At 36.0% G+C, this 15,086-nt stretch overlaps 1 protein-coding gene across 10 annotated transcripts in view; it reads left to right on the forward strand.

Annotated features, from left to right (window-relative positions):
• The window catches only part of EPS15 (epidermal growth factor receptor pathway substrate 15), a 142,349-nt gene that overhangs the window by 86,923 nt on the left and 40,340 nt on the right, over positions 1-15,086 (forward strand). For all 10 annotated transcript variants that reach the window (XM_061412004.1, XM_061412000.1, XM_061412008.1 and 7 more), the window contains 3 exons: positions 7,743-7,904; positions 8,301-8,498; positions 14,378-14,581. In XM_061412004.1, coding sequence (XP_061267988.1) covers positions 7,743-7,904; positions 8,301-8,498; positions 14,378-14,581 — 564 coding nt within the window. The remainder of the gene's footprint in view (positions 1-7,742; positions 7,905-8,300; positions 8,499-14,377; positions 14,582-15,086) is intronic.

A 15,086-nucleotide genomic window follows, 5' to 3' on the forward strand; every position in this document is an offset into this window, starting at 1 on the left:
TTTTACTATAGCTTCCCTGCTTCCTTCTTACCCCACTTTCTAATGTAGGTGCTAATGAAAAATGCCAAAATGAAGGCATCAAGGGAGAAGTAAGAGAATTTTGACTCATCAATAAATATCTTTCTGCCTTAATCAAATATGGCTTTTCTGCATATTCTTGCTTTTCTCTATATTTATAAAGTTACAGATTGTGATAATATGAGCTCATATCTCAAGTAGAGAAACCAGACTTTCAAAGCCTCTTTAGATTTGATCAAAGTGCCAAAAGACTAGTTCTTTTTTATTTTAGCATTTATATAGTCTTTCTAATTCAGGTAAATTAGAAGGTCTGCTACATAATTAATTTTGTACGTTTGTTTCCTGTTTGTGTTCTATTACCATCTTGAGAACTCACAGTTCACGATTTTTTTCTTGAAGAACAAACCAACAATTAACTTCATATTTTATGTCATGAGATGATCACTGTTAACTCATACGAGGTACACTGCTAGTTTGTCAAGTTCTGTGGAGAAATTAGATCCAAAATGGGGGAAACTGTAAAAGGCTGTTCTATCTCAAATGTTTATGGTTTGAGTTTCTTGTTGTTACAGGAAGAAGGTAGACCCACATTCTTTCCTACCTTAAACTGCATATGCACAATTTTATTAAAAATTTTATTCAAATATAACCTTATAGCTCCATTTCTTAAAAAGAAAAAAAAAACTTTGTGAAAACCAGCCAACATCCTTGCAACAAATTTTTGCTGCCACATTTACTGGAATTATTAAAAAAACATAGTTTCATCTTTGTACATCTGCGGGGATGTGCTCTGAGATCACACTCCCCCTCCCGCCACCCCCACCCCTTTAAAGAAATATGTATTTTTATCTAGAATGACCTTTAATTAGTGTCTGCGTATTTTCCAAAAGCGCTAGAGGCATTATATGTACACCATTACAGAATTATTATGAGGCCGTATATTCTGTTGTTTACCATTGCATTAACCAACACAAAGTCTATGCATTTTTTATGCGTTTGTCCCTTCTTTCTAAGTCAGATTTTCTTGTAAGCTAACCTTTCCTCAATGGTTTCTTTCTTTTCTTCTCCCTCCCTCCCGTTCTTTTTTTCTTTTTTCTTTCTTTTTCCGCTTCTCTTTTTCTTTCTTTTTCAGAAACCACCTTCTCTATTTTTAAACATTTCGAATTCCTTAAAAAAAAAAAAAAAAAGCTGTTGAGTGATCTGCCATTTTGCCCTAAAACGACTCAGCTCTCATAGCCTGTTTTTATCTGTACCGTATGATTTTATTTCATCAGAACTTCATATATTTGGACAGTAATAACACAGAATCTAAAACAAAAACAAAAACAAAAAACTGTCCTTCAAGGTAGTCAACAAATATTTAGGAATTCACCCTCATGTATACTTTCTTCAATTTTGCATAGAAGTTTATAGGAATGACTTGGTATCAGAGAACCTTGAATTCAGTTCCTAATTCTGGCTCTTCTGAAGTTTGAGATCCTAAGGAAGAAATGTAACCACTCTGCACATTAGTTTTCACTTCTGTAACATGAAATAGCAGAGTTTGCTGTTAGAATAAAATGACATATTATTGGTAAAGTGCCTCAAAGTAATTGGCACAGGGTTAGAGTTCAGTCACTTCCCTGGTGGCTCAGACGGTAAAGCGTCTGCCTGCAGTGCAGGAAACCCGGGTTCGATCCCTGGGTTGGGAAGATCCCCTGGAGAAGGAAATGGCAACCCACTCCAGTACTCTTGCCTGGAAAATTCCATGGGCTGAGAGGCTCCTCAGAGCCTGGTAGGCTACAGTCCATGGGGTCGCAAAGAGTTGGACACGACTGAGCAACTTCACTTAGAGTTCAGTAGGTGTTCTAATTGGTAGTATTATTCTATATCTTACTGCCATCTCTTTGTTACTCTCCCTTCATCATCATGCCCTTCTCTGACTTTTATTTTCATATCAGACTCTGCATATGTGTGTGTGTGTTTGTGTGCATGTACGTGCATGCACCAAGTTGCTTCAGTGTGTCCAACTCTTTGCGACCCTGTGAATTGTAGCCTGCCAGGCTCCTCTGTCTGTGGGATTCTAGGCAAGAGTACTGGATTCTAGGCAGGAGTACTGGATGTTTGCCATTCTGTCCTCCAGGGGATCTTCCTGACCCAGGGGTCTAATTTATGTCTCTTGTGTCTCCTACATTGGCAGGTGTCTCCTACATTTACCACCTGGGAAGCCCTATCTGCATATAGGACTAATCAATTTTTTCCCCCCTGTTGCTGTCACTTTAACTGCCAGCCTATTTTTCTCTATTTTTGTTGCTTTGTGTGACCCTTTCCCCCCGTCCTAGCTTTTCAGTAATCTTGCTTAATTTCCTGTTCACCCATACCTTTGTGCTTAATTTATCTCCCCAGGACCAAGATCTTAAGGCCAAATCCATGGGTCCTTCCTGCATTGGTTACTGATTTCTTGGGTTGCATTCTCCTGAATATTCGTAGCCCTCCTTTGACCTTTTGCTTCTGTTGCCTTTGCCCAGGACTGATGGACACACTCTGACTCCCTCTTTCCTCCCTTTTCCTTACCCTCTGTCATCCACATACCATATACTGATGCTTCCCAGATATCTGTCAAGCCCTCAGCTCTTTAGAGTGCAAGTCTCACATCTCCAGTTAGGCATTTTGAGGTTTATCATTTCAAATCCAGTATATCTAAAATGAGTCTCACCTTGCTGAAAAAAATTGACTTCAAGTTTTGAATTTTCCTGTCTGTTTTTCTTTTTCACTACTGCCACCCCTGTTACCTAACATCTGAAATTTTTAAGTCAGATCTAAGTGCTTACTCCATCTTCCTCCTTGCTTTCTACCCGAACCAGTTTTAGTAATTATGACTCTCATATGTGAAAATCTTTACTGCCGCCCACTGCCACTGTTAGTGGTGGGAGAATGTCATCCTCATGGGTATATTGGAAGTAGAAAAAAAGATTATAGGCCATCCTCTTGTACTACTTATTTTTTGATTGCTTGCATCTGAACTGTGTGGTATACACTTGATCTTTGTTGTTCCCTCTTTTATAACTTTTGTTTCTGCAATCTAGAATTCCTTATCTTCCTGTTTATGTGAATTCCACCCATGTCTTAAAATCCAACTGAAACTCATCACTTCTCTAAATTTTCCCTTCTTTTTCCCTTCAGTTTGCTTGTCTTTCTTACATTGGGACTTCCAGAGGAATGTGTGTACACTTATATGGCATACCAGTATGTTATCTTATTATACTCATTTAATGTATATGTATATAGATTCCAGTATCTTACAGCCTATATTGTGAGCTCCCTAAGCTTAAAAATTGTACCTTGGATCATATCTTATACTGTAGATGGTAATATATTCTTAGATGGAGGTAAATTTAAAGAAGCTATTGACAGTAGAAATGAATAAACTTCCATTTTGTGCATGAAATTAAAAATGGGACAAGAGACATCCAGAAACCACAGGCAGAAAGGATTGGGAGCACAGTTGATATCATGAAGAGTCAGCCTTTTCTATATTGTTCATACTACCTTCATGAGAGAGAAGCTCACAGTTATTTAAACTTCATCAACAAAGATTTAGTAGCTTATAGTAATTGCCCATTTTTTTCCCCCTAGATGAAGAAAGATGATTTATTTTGGGTGAAAATAAAATTAGATACATGAGCTCAACATTCTTTTCCTGGTGATAGTGCTCTTAGAACATGCTGAGAAGCATATGATTGAGAAATAAAGGCAGGCTGTTAGTGAGGTTTTCTAACATCTTCCCTAGTTTAATAGGTTCCCTTTCTGGTCTTTGACTTAGAAAACATCTTGCTTTATAGTTGTTACTTTTTTATGTTAAGAATATTCCTGTAACTTCTATTTTGAGAATTAGGCCAACATAATGAATGTACTTGATTATTTTTAGTTCTGGATTAGTCTGTAGAGTTTTTTAATCAATTAAATAGCATTTTCGGTAAGATTACCAAAATACTTAAAATTTCTTTATTCACTATAATAACTTTTCAAGTATAGATATACTGTATGTATGCTTTGAGTTTTTTTTTTTTTAAGTAAGTGTTTTATTTATAAATTAGTTATCATTTTTGTGTATTTTTTACTCTGTATTTATATGAAATAGATCTAAATGTATTCATGTTTTATAGATTTACTTCTTTGGTTGTACAGCCGATTTGGATTGCTAAAATGAATTATCTTATTCTTGAGTATAGCTGAGAGCTTTTATATATTTGTTTAAATTTTATTTCTACTACCCTCCATAGCACTTCAAAGGATATGGAGGGATGGGGACAAGTTTATCATTTTCTTTATCTTGTGTGATTTCTAGAAAATAGGATATTTTCCTTGAAATTTAGTTTTAAATAAAGCCAAGATTGCAGATCAAGGATCCTTTCACTCCTGGATAAAGAACCTTGGATGTGGCTTGCTTTGGTATTTTTCTAAAGCAAAGCATGACAGTGCATTACAGTAGTCTTGTTCACTTTATCCTTGCCATTTCCTAATTGCTGCTACCCTCTTTTCTTTTGCTGTTGATGGCACAGGTGAGCAAGTAGAGCATGATCATGAAAAATAGAGCATAACTAGGAAGGCATCTGCACGTGTCTTTAGTCACTTCCTTGATGAGTTGGCATTTGATAGTAACTGAGGTTGTACCCTAATTCAGGAGAGGATTTCCCCAAAGGGCTACCTTCAGATTAAGAGAAAATTATCCTAGTTTAGTGGCAGATGGTGTTTGCTAAGAGAATCTGCCACTGTCCTAGTCAAGGGTGGGCAGGGAGAGAGATGTACATCCGTTGACTTCACTTAGTCTCAGGATAAACCATTCTGTGCCAAAATAAAATAACCAAGTAGATATGGATATTGAAATTGTTGTGAAAATTACATTACAGTGGTGGCAGCCTTACCAAGTAATTTTGTAGTGAAATTTGATTCTTCTTCTTCCTAGTGTTTATGTTTGCAACCTGTTCATTTTGCTTTTGTACAGTTTAATAATTTTAAGTTTGCTTACTGAAAAAGAAGACCTTTGTGTGTATGGATTAGTGTTGAAATTTTTTTAGAGAAGATCTTTTTTCATATTTAAAATAGACATGGAGAGGCATTAATTTAAATATGGACCTCTATCCAGCTTAAAATATGTCACCAATGTGAGGTATCTTTTCAATAACCTTTCCCTCAAGGCCCATACTTTTGTGTTACTATGTAGATTTTTACTGTAGCATAAAAGTGAGGTTGGGAAATTTGAGGGAATATGTTTGCTCTTTGGAAGAGAAAGGGGAAGAGTAAATGTTATATTGATTTGTTTATTCCCTTTCCTCTTACATAAACCTATCCTCTAGGGATGTGTTTAAAGTGACTCACTAAAAAATACAAGTTTTGAAATCTGGGTTGATTTTATTAAAAGAAACCAGCATTGATCTTACTATTGGTAATTCTTACATTAAAAATTCAGTTGCATCAGAATATTTTTATATTGGTATGAAACCATATGATATGTGATACTTAAAAACTGCAGACTTGACATTTTCTGATTATAAAAGTAATATGAGTCCATATTAATCTTGCAAAATAAAGAAAGGTATAAAAAGAAAGAAACTCTACAATTTCACATTTCAGGGAGAGTCATGGTTAACATTTATATATGCATGGCTCTATATTTATTTGCAATCATACTGTATTTGCCTTTGTATTCAACTTTTAAAAATTAGCATATATCTTAGTCATTTTCTTATATTATGTGACCCTTTTAAAGCAAATTTCACTTTTCTTAATTGGATTTAGAATGAAAGTAGAGACATCAAAATTACGTATATTTATAAAGACTAGATATTATTAGAGATGTGAAGTCTAAGGTTTTTTGGGGGGGGATTGGGGAGAGGGTAGGAAATTAGAGTAGAATTTTTGAAAATGGGAATAAGAAACATTTTTTCCTTATTCCTGTTAAGCATTTCTTTAAAAATGCCTTTTGGGTCAGCATATTGTTATGTATAAACCGTATAATAATTTTATAACAGTATTGACAGTGGATTATATTCTCAAATATAAAAATCACTTTAGATCTGCAGATGGCGTGCTTTCAAAATATTTTGTAATTACAAGAATTTTTCAAGCCACTGTAGTTTTTCAAGGAACTGGATTAAAGTGAAGCTGTTGTTATGTCTTCCTAAAGAGTAATAGTATATAAGATAATGTAAAAAAAAAAAAAACCACACAAGAAAGATATATGCCACAGTGACATGCTAAAGTAGTAAAGATTATTTCCGTATAATGGAAATTTAAAATGTCAAATCATTCTTGGTCTACAGTCTATACAAATGTTGAATCAGTATAGAAAGTTAGATACTATTTTAATTTAACAAAATGCATTTGCTGTAGGTCAGTTAGAGGCTAGTTTTAATATTTTGCTATAGTTTAAATATAGAGTGAAGCTTTCTGTAGTATGTTGAAAGAAGTTGTTTCTGTCAGCTTCAGGCTCATTCCCCAGTAGTTTCTCCCAGATAGTAGAATCCTTGTGATAGTTACAAATCATTGCCTGATTAATTGCCTGGAATGTGCAAGACATTGTATTAGATTGTGGAACCTCTAAGAAAGATGAAGCATTGGCTGCCTATGAGGAGTTTATTATTTAAAGGTAACTGTAGTACATTGTTTTTTGCACTGTGTTTCTCTGGTGGCTCTGATGGTCAATAATCTGCCTGCGATGCAGGAGATCAAGTTTAGCCCCTGAGTCAGGAAGATCCCCTGGAGAAGGGAATGGCTACCTACTCCAGTATTCTTGCCTGGAGAATTCTATGGACAGAGGAGCTTCATGGGTTACAGTCCATGGGGTCACAGAGAGTCGGGCACAAATGAGCAACTAACAGTTGAGCAGAGACTTCAGGGAGATGAGGGATTAAGGCATGTGGATAATTTGGGGAAGAGCTTTCTAGGAAGAGGGGATAATCAGTGAAAGATCTGAGAAGGAAGCATATCTGACATGTTTGTGAAGCATCAGAAAGGCCAGTGTAGCTGAAATTAAGAGTGAGCAAAGGAGAGAGCAGTGGAAATGAAGCTGGGAGATGGGACCACCTGGGGCCATTGGAAGGACGGGTTTTTATGGTAAGGGAGATGGGGAGTCAGTGCAGAGTTTTGAGTAGAGGAGTGCCATTGTCTGATGTAGTTTTTTAACAGTGACTGCTATGCTGTAAATAAACTGAAAGGTAGCATGGGTGAATGAAGGGAAACCAGTTAGAAGGCAGCAATCCAGGAGAGAGAGAAAAACGACTTGGACTGAGGTTGAAGAAAAACATGGCCGGTTTTTAAAATACATTTTGAGGGAAGGAACAGCAAGATTTGCTGACAGATTGGAGATGAGATGTGAGAGAAAGAGAAGAGTCGGAGGAGATGCTGTATTTTTTGGCCAGAGAAACTGAGAGGGGGCAGATGGAGGATAAAGCAGATGTTGTGGAGTGGCGGGGGGAGGAAATGCCAGGAGTTCTGTTCTTATTATGTTAGAGAAGTCCATCAGACATCCAAGGATGGATCTGAGTAAGCAAATTGAATGTCTAAATCTGGAATCTAGGAAAGATGTCCTCAAGTAAAGATTGTATTTAAAGCTATGAGTCCTCCAATCCACCAACACAGTATACGTAATAAGATGAGACTTTACCTTCCCTTATGATAGACTTTTAAAAATTATTAACCTTCTCCTGCCTCTAGTAAATAATGTTAATATTCCTGTATTTCAGGATCTTCAAGATGAAGTGCAAAGGGAGAATACTAATCTGCAAAAACTACAGGCCCAGAAACAGCAAGTACAGGAACTCCTTGATGGGCTGGATGAGCAGAAAGCCCAGCTGGAGGAGCAACTGCAGGAAGTCAGAAAGAAGTGTGCTGAGGAGGCCCAGCTGGTAAGGCCTGGTGGCTTACTGCTGCCTGTGTCTTTACCTTAGGTGCTTTTGCTGGCTTAAGATAGAAACCCTCTCTGCTCGTTGTTGTTGTTGCTGTTGTTAGTGGCAATCTAGTCAACATGAAGTTTGGGAACATGAAGGAGATGGGACATGTTTCATCTAGAAACTACAGGGGAAATAGGACACTGCATGTTTTTTTCTTTTTCTAAAATTTAGTTGGAAGTATGGTACCTATGTCTTCCACTCTCGTCTGTCAGTCCCTGATTGCCCTTTTCTACAGAAAATATATATCAAAAACACCAAAGTAGTAAACTAAAATAAATGTTGCATTATGGAATGTTTTAATGACATCTCTTTTTTTAATCCCTTTTTTGTCTTATTCACCACATGTTGTAGATTTCATCCCTGAAAGCTGAACTAACTAGTCAAGAATCACAGATCTCCACTTATGAAGAAGAGCTGGCCAAAGCTAGGGAAGAGCTGAGTCGCCTACAGCAAGAAACAGCAGAGTTGGAAGAGAGTGTGGAGTCAGGGAAGGCTCAGCTGGGACCTCTTCAGCAGCACCTGCAAGATTCACAGCAGGAAATCAGTTCAGTAAGTCTTTGTGGGAGTGAAAAATACACTCAAGTGGGCACTCACGTATCCTTTTAGTACATAGTATTTTCTCCACTTCTGCTGCTGCTGCTTCTGCCCAGTTTATTATTCATTTTTTGTCATTTTATATGAAGAGGCTTCTTGTCACCTGTCATAAGTTAAAACTGTTGTGAGTCTTATACATCTGATGATTATCACTGGAATCTTATTGAGTGTGCAGGCTTTGTAATTAGATGGTTTGGGTTTAAACGCTTGCTCTGCTGCTTACTGCCTGAATCATCTCAGTGTTAGATTCCTCATCTTGGAGAACTGCAAATTCCCTGGTGGCTCAGCGGTAAAGAATCCACCTGCCAATACAGGAGACATGAGTTCAAGCCCTGAATCAGGGACATCCCCTGGAGAAGGAAACGGTAACCCACTCCAGTATTCTTTCCTGGAAAATCCAATGGGCAGAGGAGACTGGCAAGCTCCGGTATATGGGGTCGCAAAAGAGTTGGACGTGACTTAGTGACTAAACAACAATAAACCACCAGAGACTTGAATTTCACCCTTTTCACTGCTGAGCACACGGATTCAATTCCTGATTGGGGAACTGACGTTTAAGATCCTGCAAGCTGCACAGCATGGCCAAATTTAATAAAATAAATAAATAAAATAGAATTGGAGAATTAACAGTACACCTGCCTCTTTCAGCTGCTTTTAAAGTTTAAATGGGGCAAAACCAGTGAGACATTTGAGCATAGGGTTTGGTAAATAAGTACTCAGTAAGTGTTGCTTATTTTTATAAATAATAACCTGGTGTCCTACCTTTTAGGGATTCTAACCTTAAAATCTAAGATCATGGCATCTGGTCCCATCACTTCATGGGAAATAGATGGGGAAACATGTCAGACTTTATTTTTTGGGGCTCCAAAATCACTGCAAGATGGTGATTGCAGCCATGAAATTAAAAGACACTTACTCCTTGGACGGAAAGTTATGACCAACCTAGATAGCATATTCAAAGCAGAGACATCACTTTGCCAACAAAGGTCCATCTAGTCAAGGCTGTGGTTTTTCCAGTGGTCATGTATGGATGTGAGAGTTGGACTGTGAAGAAAGCTGAGCACCGAAGAATTGATGCTTTTGAAGTGAGGTGTTGGAGAACACTCTTGAGAGTCCCTTGGACTGCAAGGAGATCCAACCAGTCCATCCTAAAGGAGATCAGTCCTGGGTATTCATTGGAAGGACTGATGCTGAAGCTGAAACTCCAATAGTTTGGCCACCTCATGTGAAGAGTTTACTCATTGGAAAAGACCCTGATGCTGGGAGGGGTTGGGGGCAGGAGGAGAAGGGGACGACCGAGGATGAGATGGCTGGATGGCATCACCGACTCGATGGACATGAGTTTGGGTAAACTCTGGGAGTTGGTGATGGACAGGGAGGCCTGGCATGCTGAGATTCATGGGGTTGCAAAGAGTCGGACACAACTGAGTGATTGAACTGAACCTTAAAATCAGTTTTGCTCATTTAGAAACCTTTATTTTTTTTTTAATTAGGGAATTATTCTTTATATAGATAAATATGACTGTTGTGGTAGGTCCAGAATATAGATCCTTTGCTTTGCTGTTTCTTGACTTCCCTAAATGGAGATTAATATTTTATAGAATGATGGTAGGATGGTTGGATGTGTGTAGAGACTGCATAGCCCATTCCTTTCCATTTGAATTTGAACAAACTGAAGCCAGGGAAGGTGTAGGAACTTGCTTATGGTTATGTAGCCTTCAGAAGAGCCATAGTCTAGAATTCAGATTGTCTGAAACTTGGTCAGTTAATTATTGTATATAATGAAGTCCTTCCCCTTGATATGCTTTTTCCCCCTCTCTTGTCTGGTAGATGAATACCTGCTTGCCCATCTTGTAAGCCATAGCTTAACTTCTTCTTTCTTTGTGGCATCTTCTGAATCTTGCCTTTATTGGACATTGTACTTCTGTTGCAGTAATTGTAACATTTTCCCCTGCACATTTGTTTATTTGTCTACCTCTGTCAGTAGATGGAGCTTTTTGGTCTAGAAACATACATATTTATCCAAGCATTTAGCACAGTTCTTGTCTCAGTGTAGGTACTCAGTTAACATGTAGTAAACCCAAAAGAATTTTATAGTAGTGGGAATGATCCTAGATAAATGGACAGTCTTTAAAATAGTTTTAAGTTTTTAAAATATTTTTACTGTTATTTATAGACTGTAAAATTAACCCATTTTAAGGGTACAGTCCATGATTTTCAGTAAATTTAGAGTTGCTCAAACATCACAATCCAGTTTTAGAATATTTCCCTTACTCCCAAAAGACCGTTGTGCCCATTTATCATCAATCCCCACCCTTACCCCTGGGTAACTACTAATCTGCTTTCTGTGTCTATAGATTTGCCTTTTCTGAACGTTTCATATAGAGGAAATAAGTGGTCTGTGGTCTTTCTCATGTGGTTTCTTTCACTTAGTGTAATGTTTTTGAAGCCCATCCATGCTGTAGTATGTAACAAAATTATAGTTCATTTTATAAGGTATGTTGTTTATTTGTTCACCAGTTAATGGGCATTTGGATTCTTTCTTCCTGTTGACTATTATGAATAATGATGCTATGAATTTTCTGTTTGCATACAATTCTTTGTGTAGACATGTGTTTTCATTTCTCTTGGATATAAAATAGTTGGCTATATTGTAAAGTTACATTAAACTTTTTTTTTAACTTTAAATTGCCAAGCTTTTCCAAAGTGGCTGTAGCATTTTAATACTTGCCGTAGCAATATATAAGAGTTCCAGTTTCTCCACATTTTTACCAACCCTTTTATTGTCTTTTGGATTATAGACATTCTCGTAGATGTAAAGTGGTACTTCATAGTTTTTAATTTGCAGTTCTCTGATGACTAGAGATGTTGATCATCTTTTCGTATGCTTATGAGCCATTTGTATATTCTCTTGGATGAAATGTCTGTTTAAAGTCCTTTGCCATTTTGGGTTGTCTTATTAAATTACAAAAGTTTTTAAAAATATATATATGTATATTCTGGAGATAAGTCCTTCATCAGATATTTGATTTACAAATAATTTTTTCCAGTCTCTGGCTTGTCTTTTAATTTTCTTTCTTTGACTTTTTTGAAAGGGGATTTCTTTCAAAGGAAAGAGCATAAATTGGAAAAATAGAAATGACTCTGGATAGTATAAATTATCAGAGAGAAAATAAAGCCATGTTTTGAGCATGGAAGATAGTGTCAGCAAGCTGTACTACCAAGTGTGCCAGATATCTGTGGAAGGAATTAGATCTTTGTGTTTGATCTCTAAATCTTAAGAATAAACATACCAAATTCTTACACTTGACTCAGGTACCGTGAATCTTTCCCACAGAGGGCAGCATATTCCCATGGGCCTATAAAAAAGAAATTTAGTTGTAAATTAGCCTGGTGCTTTTATTGCTCTCTAAAGCTTACCTATAGCCTTTTTTGAAAAAGTAATAACTAAAGAGAAGTTTGTGACTTGCTGAATTTTTATTTTTATTTCTTACCTTGTATTTTCTAGAGAACAAAGAACCTTTGACCTTGACTTTATGTAACTTACTTGTGCAATATATATTATTTATCCAAGTATTTCTGGCAGTTGAAATGTTTGTTGTACCTTCCTTGCACAGTTTGCAAAGAGCTTGTGTTAGTTGTGTGATTTTTTTTTTCTGTATCCTCTAAGTTTACCTAGCGAGTAAGGAAGAACACAGGCTTAAATGGCAGGTGCATGGGAGAATCAGACACAGGAAAGCCAGGTTGTTTCATGATTCTGTTGATTGTCTCAAGAATAACTATAAGGAACAAACTGTCCTAAATAGAACTCTTTGATAGGCAGGTACTTCACCCAACTGCTTCATCTATATGGTGAGTAATGTTTTAAATTTTAGACTGCAGGGTAGCATTAAAGTTGATTTAATGGTCATGATAAATTTCAGTGAAATAAAAGAGAATAGGAAATAACAGCATACATTACAGTTGTTTCACCCCTGTGTATATGTGTAAATGTATAGTTATATGTATGATGTATGCATCTATATGTTTTATGTATTCACACACACACACACATATGTACATACATATTTACTGGGTCTAAGTGTAAACTCTTTCTTTGTGTAGATTAAAGTAAAAGTAAGTTTATAAACCACTGCTCTATAGCACTAGGAATATACAAGGCATATGCTTTGTGTTATAAATGTGTAGTATTTTTGATTGTTAGTTTAAATCCTAAATGAAATGCAATTTGTGTGTATATATACACAATATATATATATACACAAAATGAAATGTGTGTGTCTATATACACATATATATGTATGTCTATATACATATAGACACACACACACACACACACACACTGATGCCCACTGTTTAAATATATAAGGATAATACTCGTGTTTTTCAGTGAACATTTATTAAGCACTTACAGTATGTATCATTGTGGTAGATGTTAGAGATACAAAGTTAATAACAAAAATTTGGTCTCTATCCTCAAAAGGCTCAAGTCTTTAACTTTTTAAAAATAGAGCAAATTAGTAGAAAAGGAACAGGAAATTTTAATTGTTATAGTAGTGAGAAATGTAGTGTGCTAGGTACTTTCACACACATTGTCCTTCGTTTACATAGGCCTTTACATTTTACAGAGTTCTTGTAAATATGTCTTTTACTTCACATAACAGTCTTCTATGAAGATAGTTCTTACTACCTCTATGGATTAAAAAATGGAAGCTTGGAGAGGGTACTTTGACTAAAATAACCTAATAATTAGAAAGTGATAGAGCTAGATGTACATCTGTCTCCTTATCCAATATAGTGTTCTTTTTCCAGGTTATGGTCCTGACTTTTCCTTTGGTAAATTACAGATTCCAAATTGGGCAACTTAAAAACTTTATGGGAAATATTAGGGGAATAAGATTAGGGAACAGAGCCTTGCTTTACAGAATGTCAATAGGTAATTTTTATATTTGCTAAAAAAAAATATATAACATGCTAATAAATAGAGGACACTAATGTAATTAAAATATATATATATTATGAAAATGGTACTTTTCAGTAAAGTTCCGTTTGTTTTTTTCACTAGAAACATTTTTTGATTTTGTTGTCTCAATTTCTTTGAAATATATGTAAATGTGTTTTTATTGTAGATATTAAGTATAAAAAAGCATTTTTTCCTTCTAGTTCCCCACATTTTTCTTTTTATATATATTAGAATTTATTGTGTTGTCCCAGGTATAGAAAGTCAATGGATATTGAAATTTAAAAAAACTTTGTCCTTCATTTAACCTGTTTGGTATATTTTAGATTTAGAGACTACTCCTTAAGGTTCTAGCCCATTAATAAATAATGCCAGGGGATAGGACACTAGCTCACTGCATCTTTGTTTTCACTTCTCTTCTTCCCAATAGGAATATGAATGGCTCCAAAGTCTTATGTACTCTTCATCTATTTCCTCTCCCTCTCCTAAAGCGTCATCATAAAATCTTGTCTTGAACTACTGTTTTGCCATCTTTTTCCCAATACTCTGACGCTTTTTCTAGTTATATTCTAAAGGACTGCCAATTAGCAGATATTTGAATTAAAATTCTTGGATCTTTCAAAAGATGTACAAAAGCAAATCCATATATACTGTAATTTCAGGAGGAGAACTCACTCGGATGGATTACTAAAATCCTTTTCTCTAAGTCTTGCTGCATTCCTTAATGGAAGCAGATTTATCCTTGATCAAGTCTAAGCATATAGTTATTTTTATATCACGTCTTTCTAGTAATTTTGTCTAGTTTTTGTCTAATTTTTGTCTAAAAATGTCTTTCTAGTAAATTCTGTTTTGTATTTCTGCTTTGTGTTGACAGATGCAAATGAAACTTGTGGAAATGAAAGAGCTGGAAAACCATAGTAATCAGTTAAATTGGTGCAGTAGTCCACACAGCATTCTTGTAAATGGTGCTACAGATTATTGCAGCCTCAGTACCAGCAGCAGTGAAACAGCGAATCTTAATGAGCACACTGAAGGCCAGAGCAACCTAGAGTCTGAGCCCATACATGAGGAGTCTCCAGTGAGTCTAATGGTTCCTTTAATTCCATAACCAACTTCAGAAGGAAAAAAACTGATTCAGATGAAAGTTTTGTTGACATCGTACCTAATATAAACATGTGGCCTTGCCTCATCTGAGACAATTGAGAAAGAAAGAGTGGGTTCTAACAGTTTAAACTAGTGAAAAATGTAATTTTAACTGATCTATTTGTTATAGAGCCATGTTTTCAAAGTTGTGGTTCTGTAGATAGTAACTTCTGAAAGTAGTATTTATTTTTAAGTGATCTCATCCAAAGCTGAAAGTAATTATTTCATAATGTTGAAGACATTTATTTATTTACTGTTTTTTGTTTTTTTTTTTTTTTGAGAATATCAGCTAATGCAAGAGTGCTGCTCTCCCGAATGAGAGCTACAGAGACAAAAGACCTTTAACCCCGTCTTCCGGCTGCGTGCAGTCTAGTCCTGTAACACTGTGTTAAAAGGCAGTGATAAAGTAAATAGGGTATTCGTAGGACAACTTGGAGGAG

This window comes from Bos javanicus, chromosome 3 (assembly GCF_032452875.1).
Source record: "Bos javanicus breed banteng chromosome 3, ARS-OSU_banteng_1.0, whole genome shotgun sequence".
In the NCBI taxonomy this organism is placed as follows: Eukaryota; Metazoa; Chordata; class Mammalia; order Artiodactyla; family Bovidae; genus Bos; species Bos javanicus.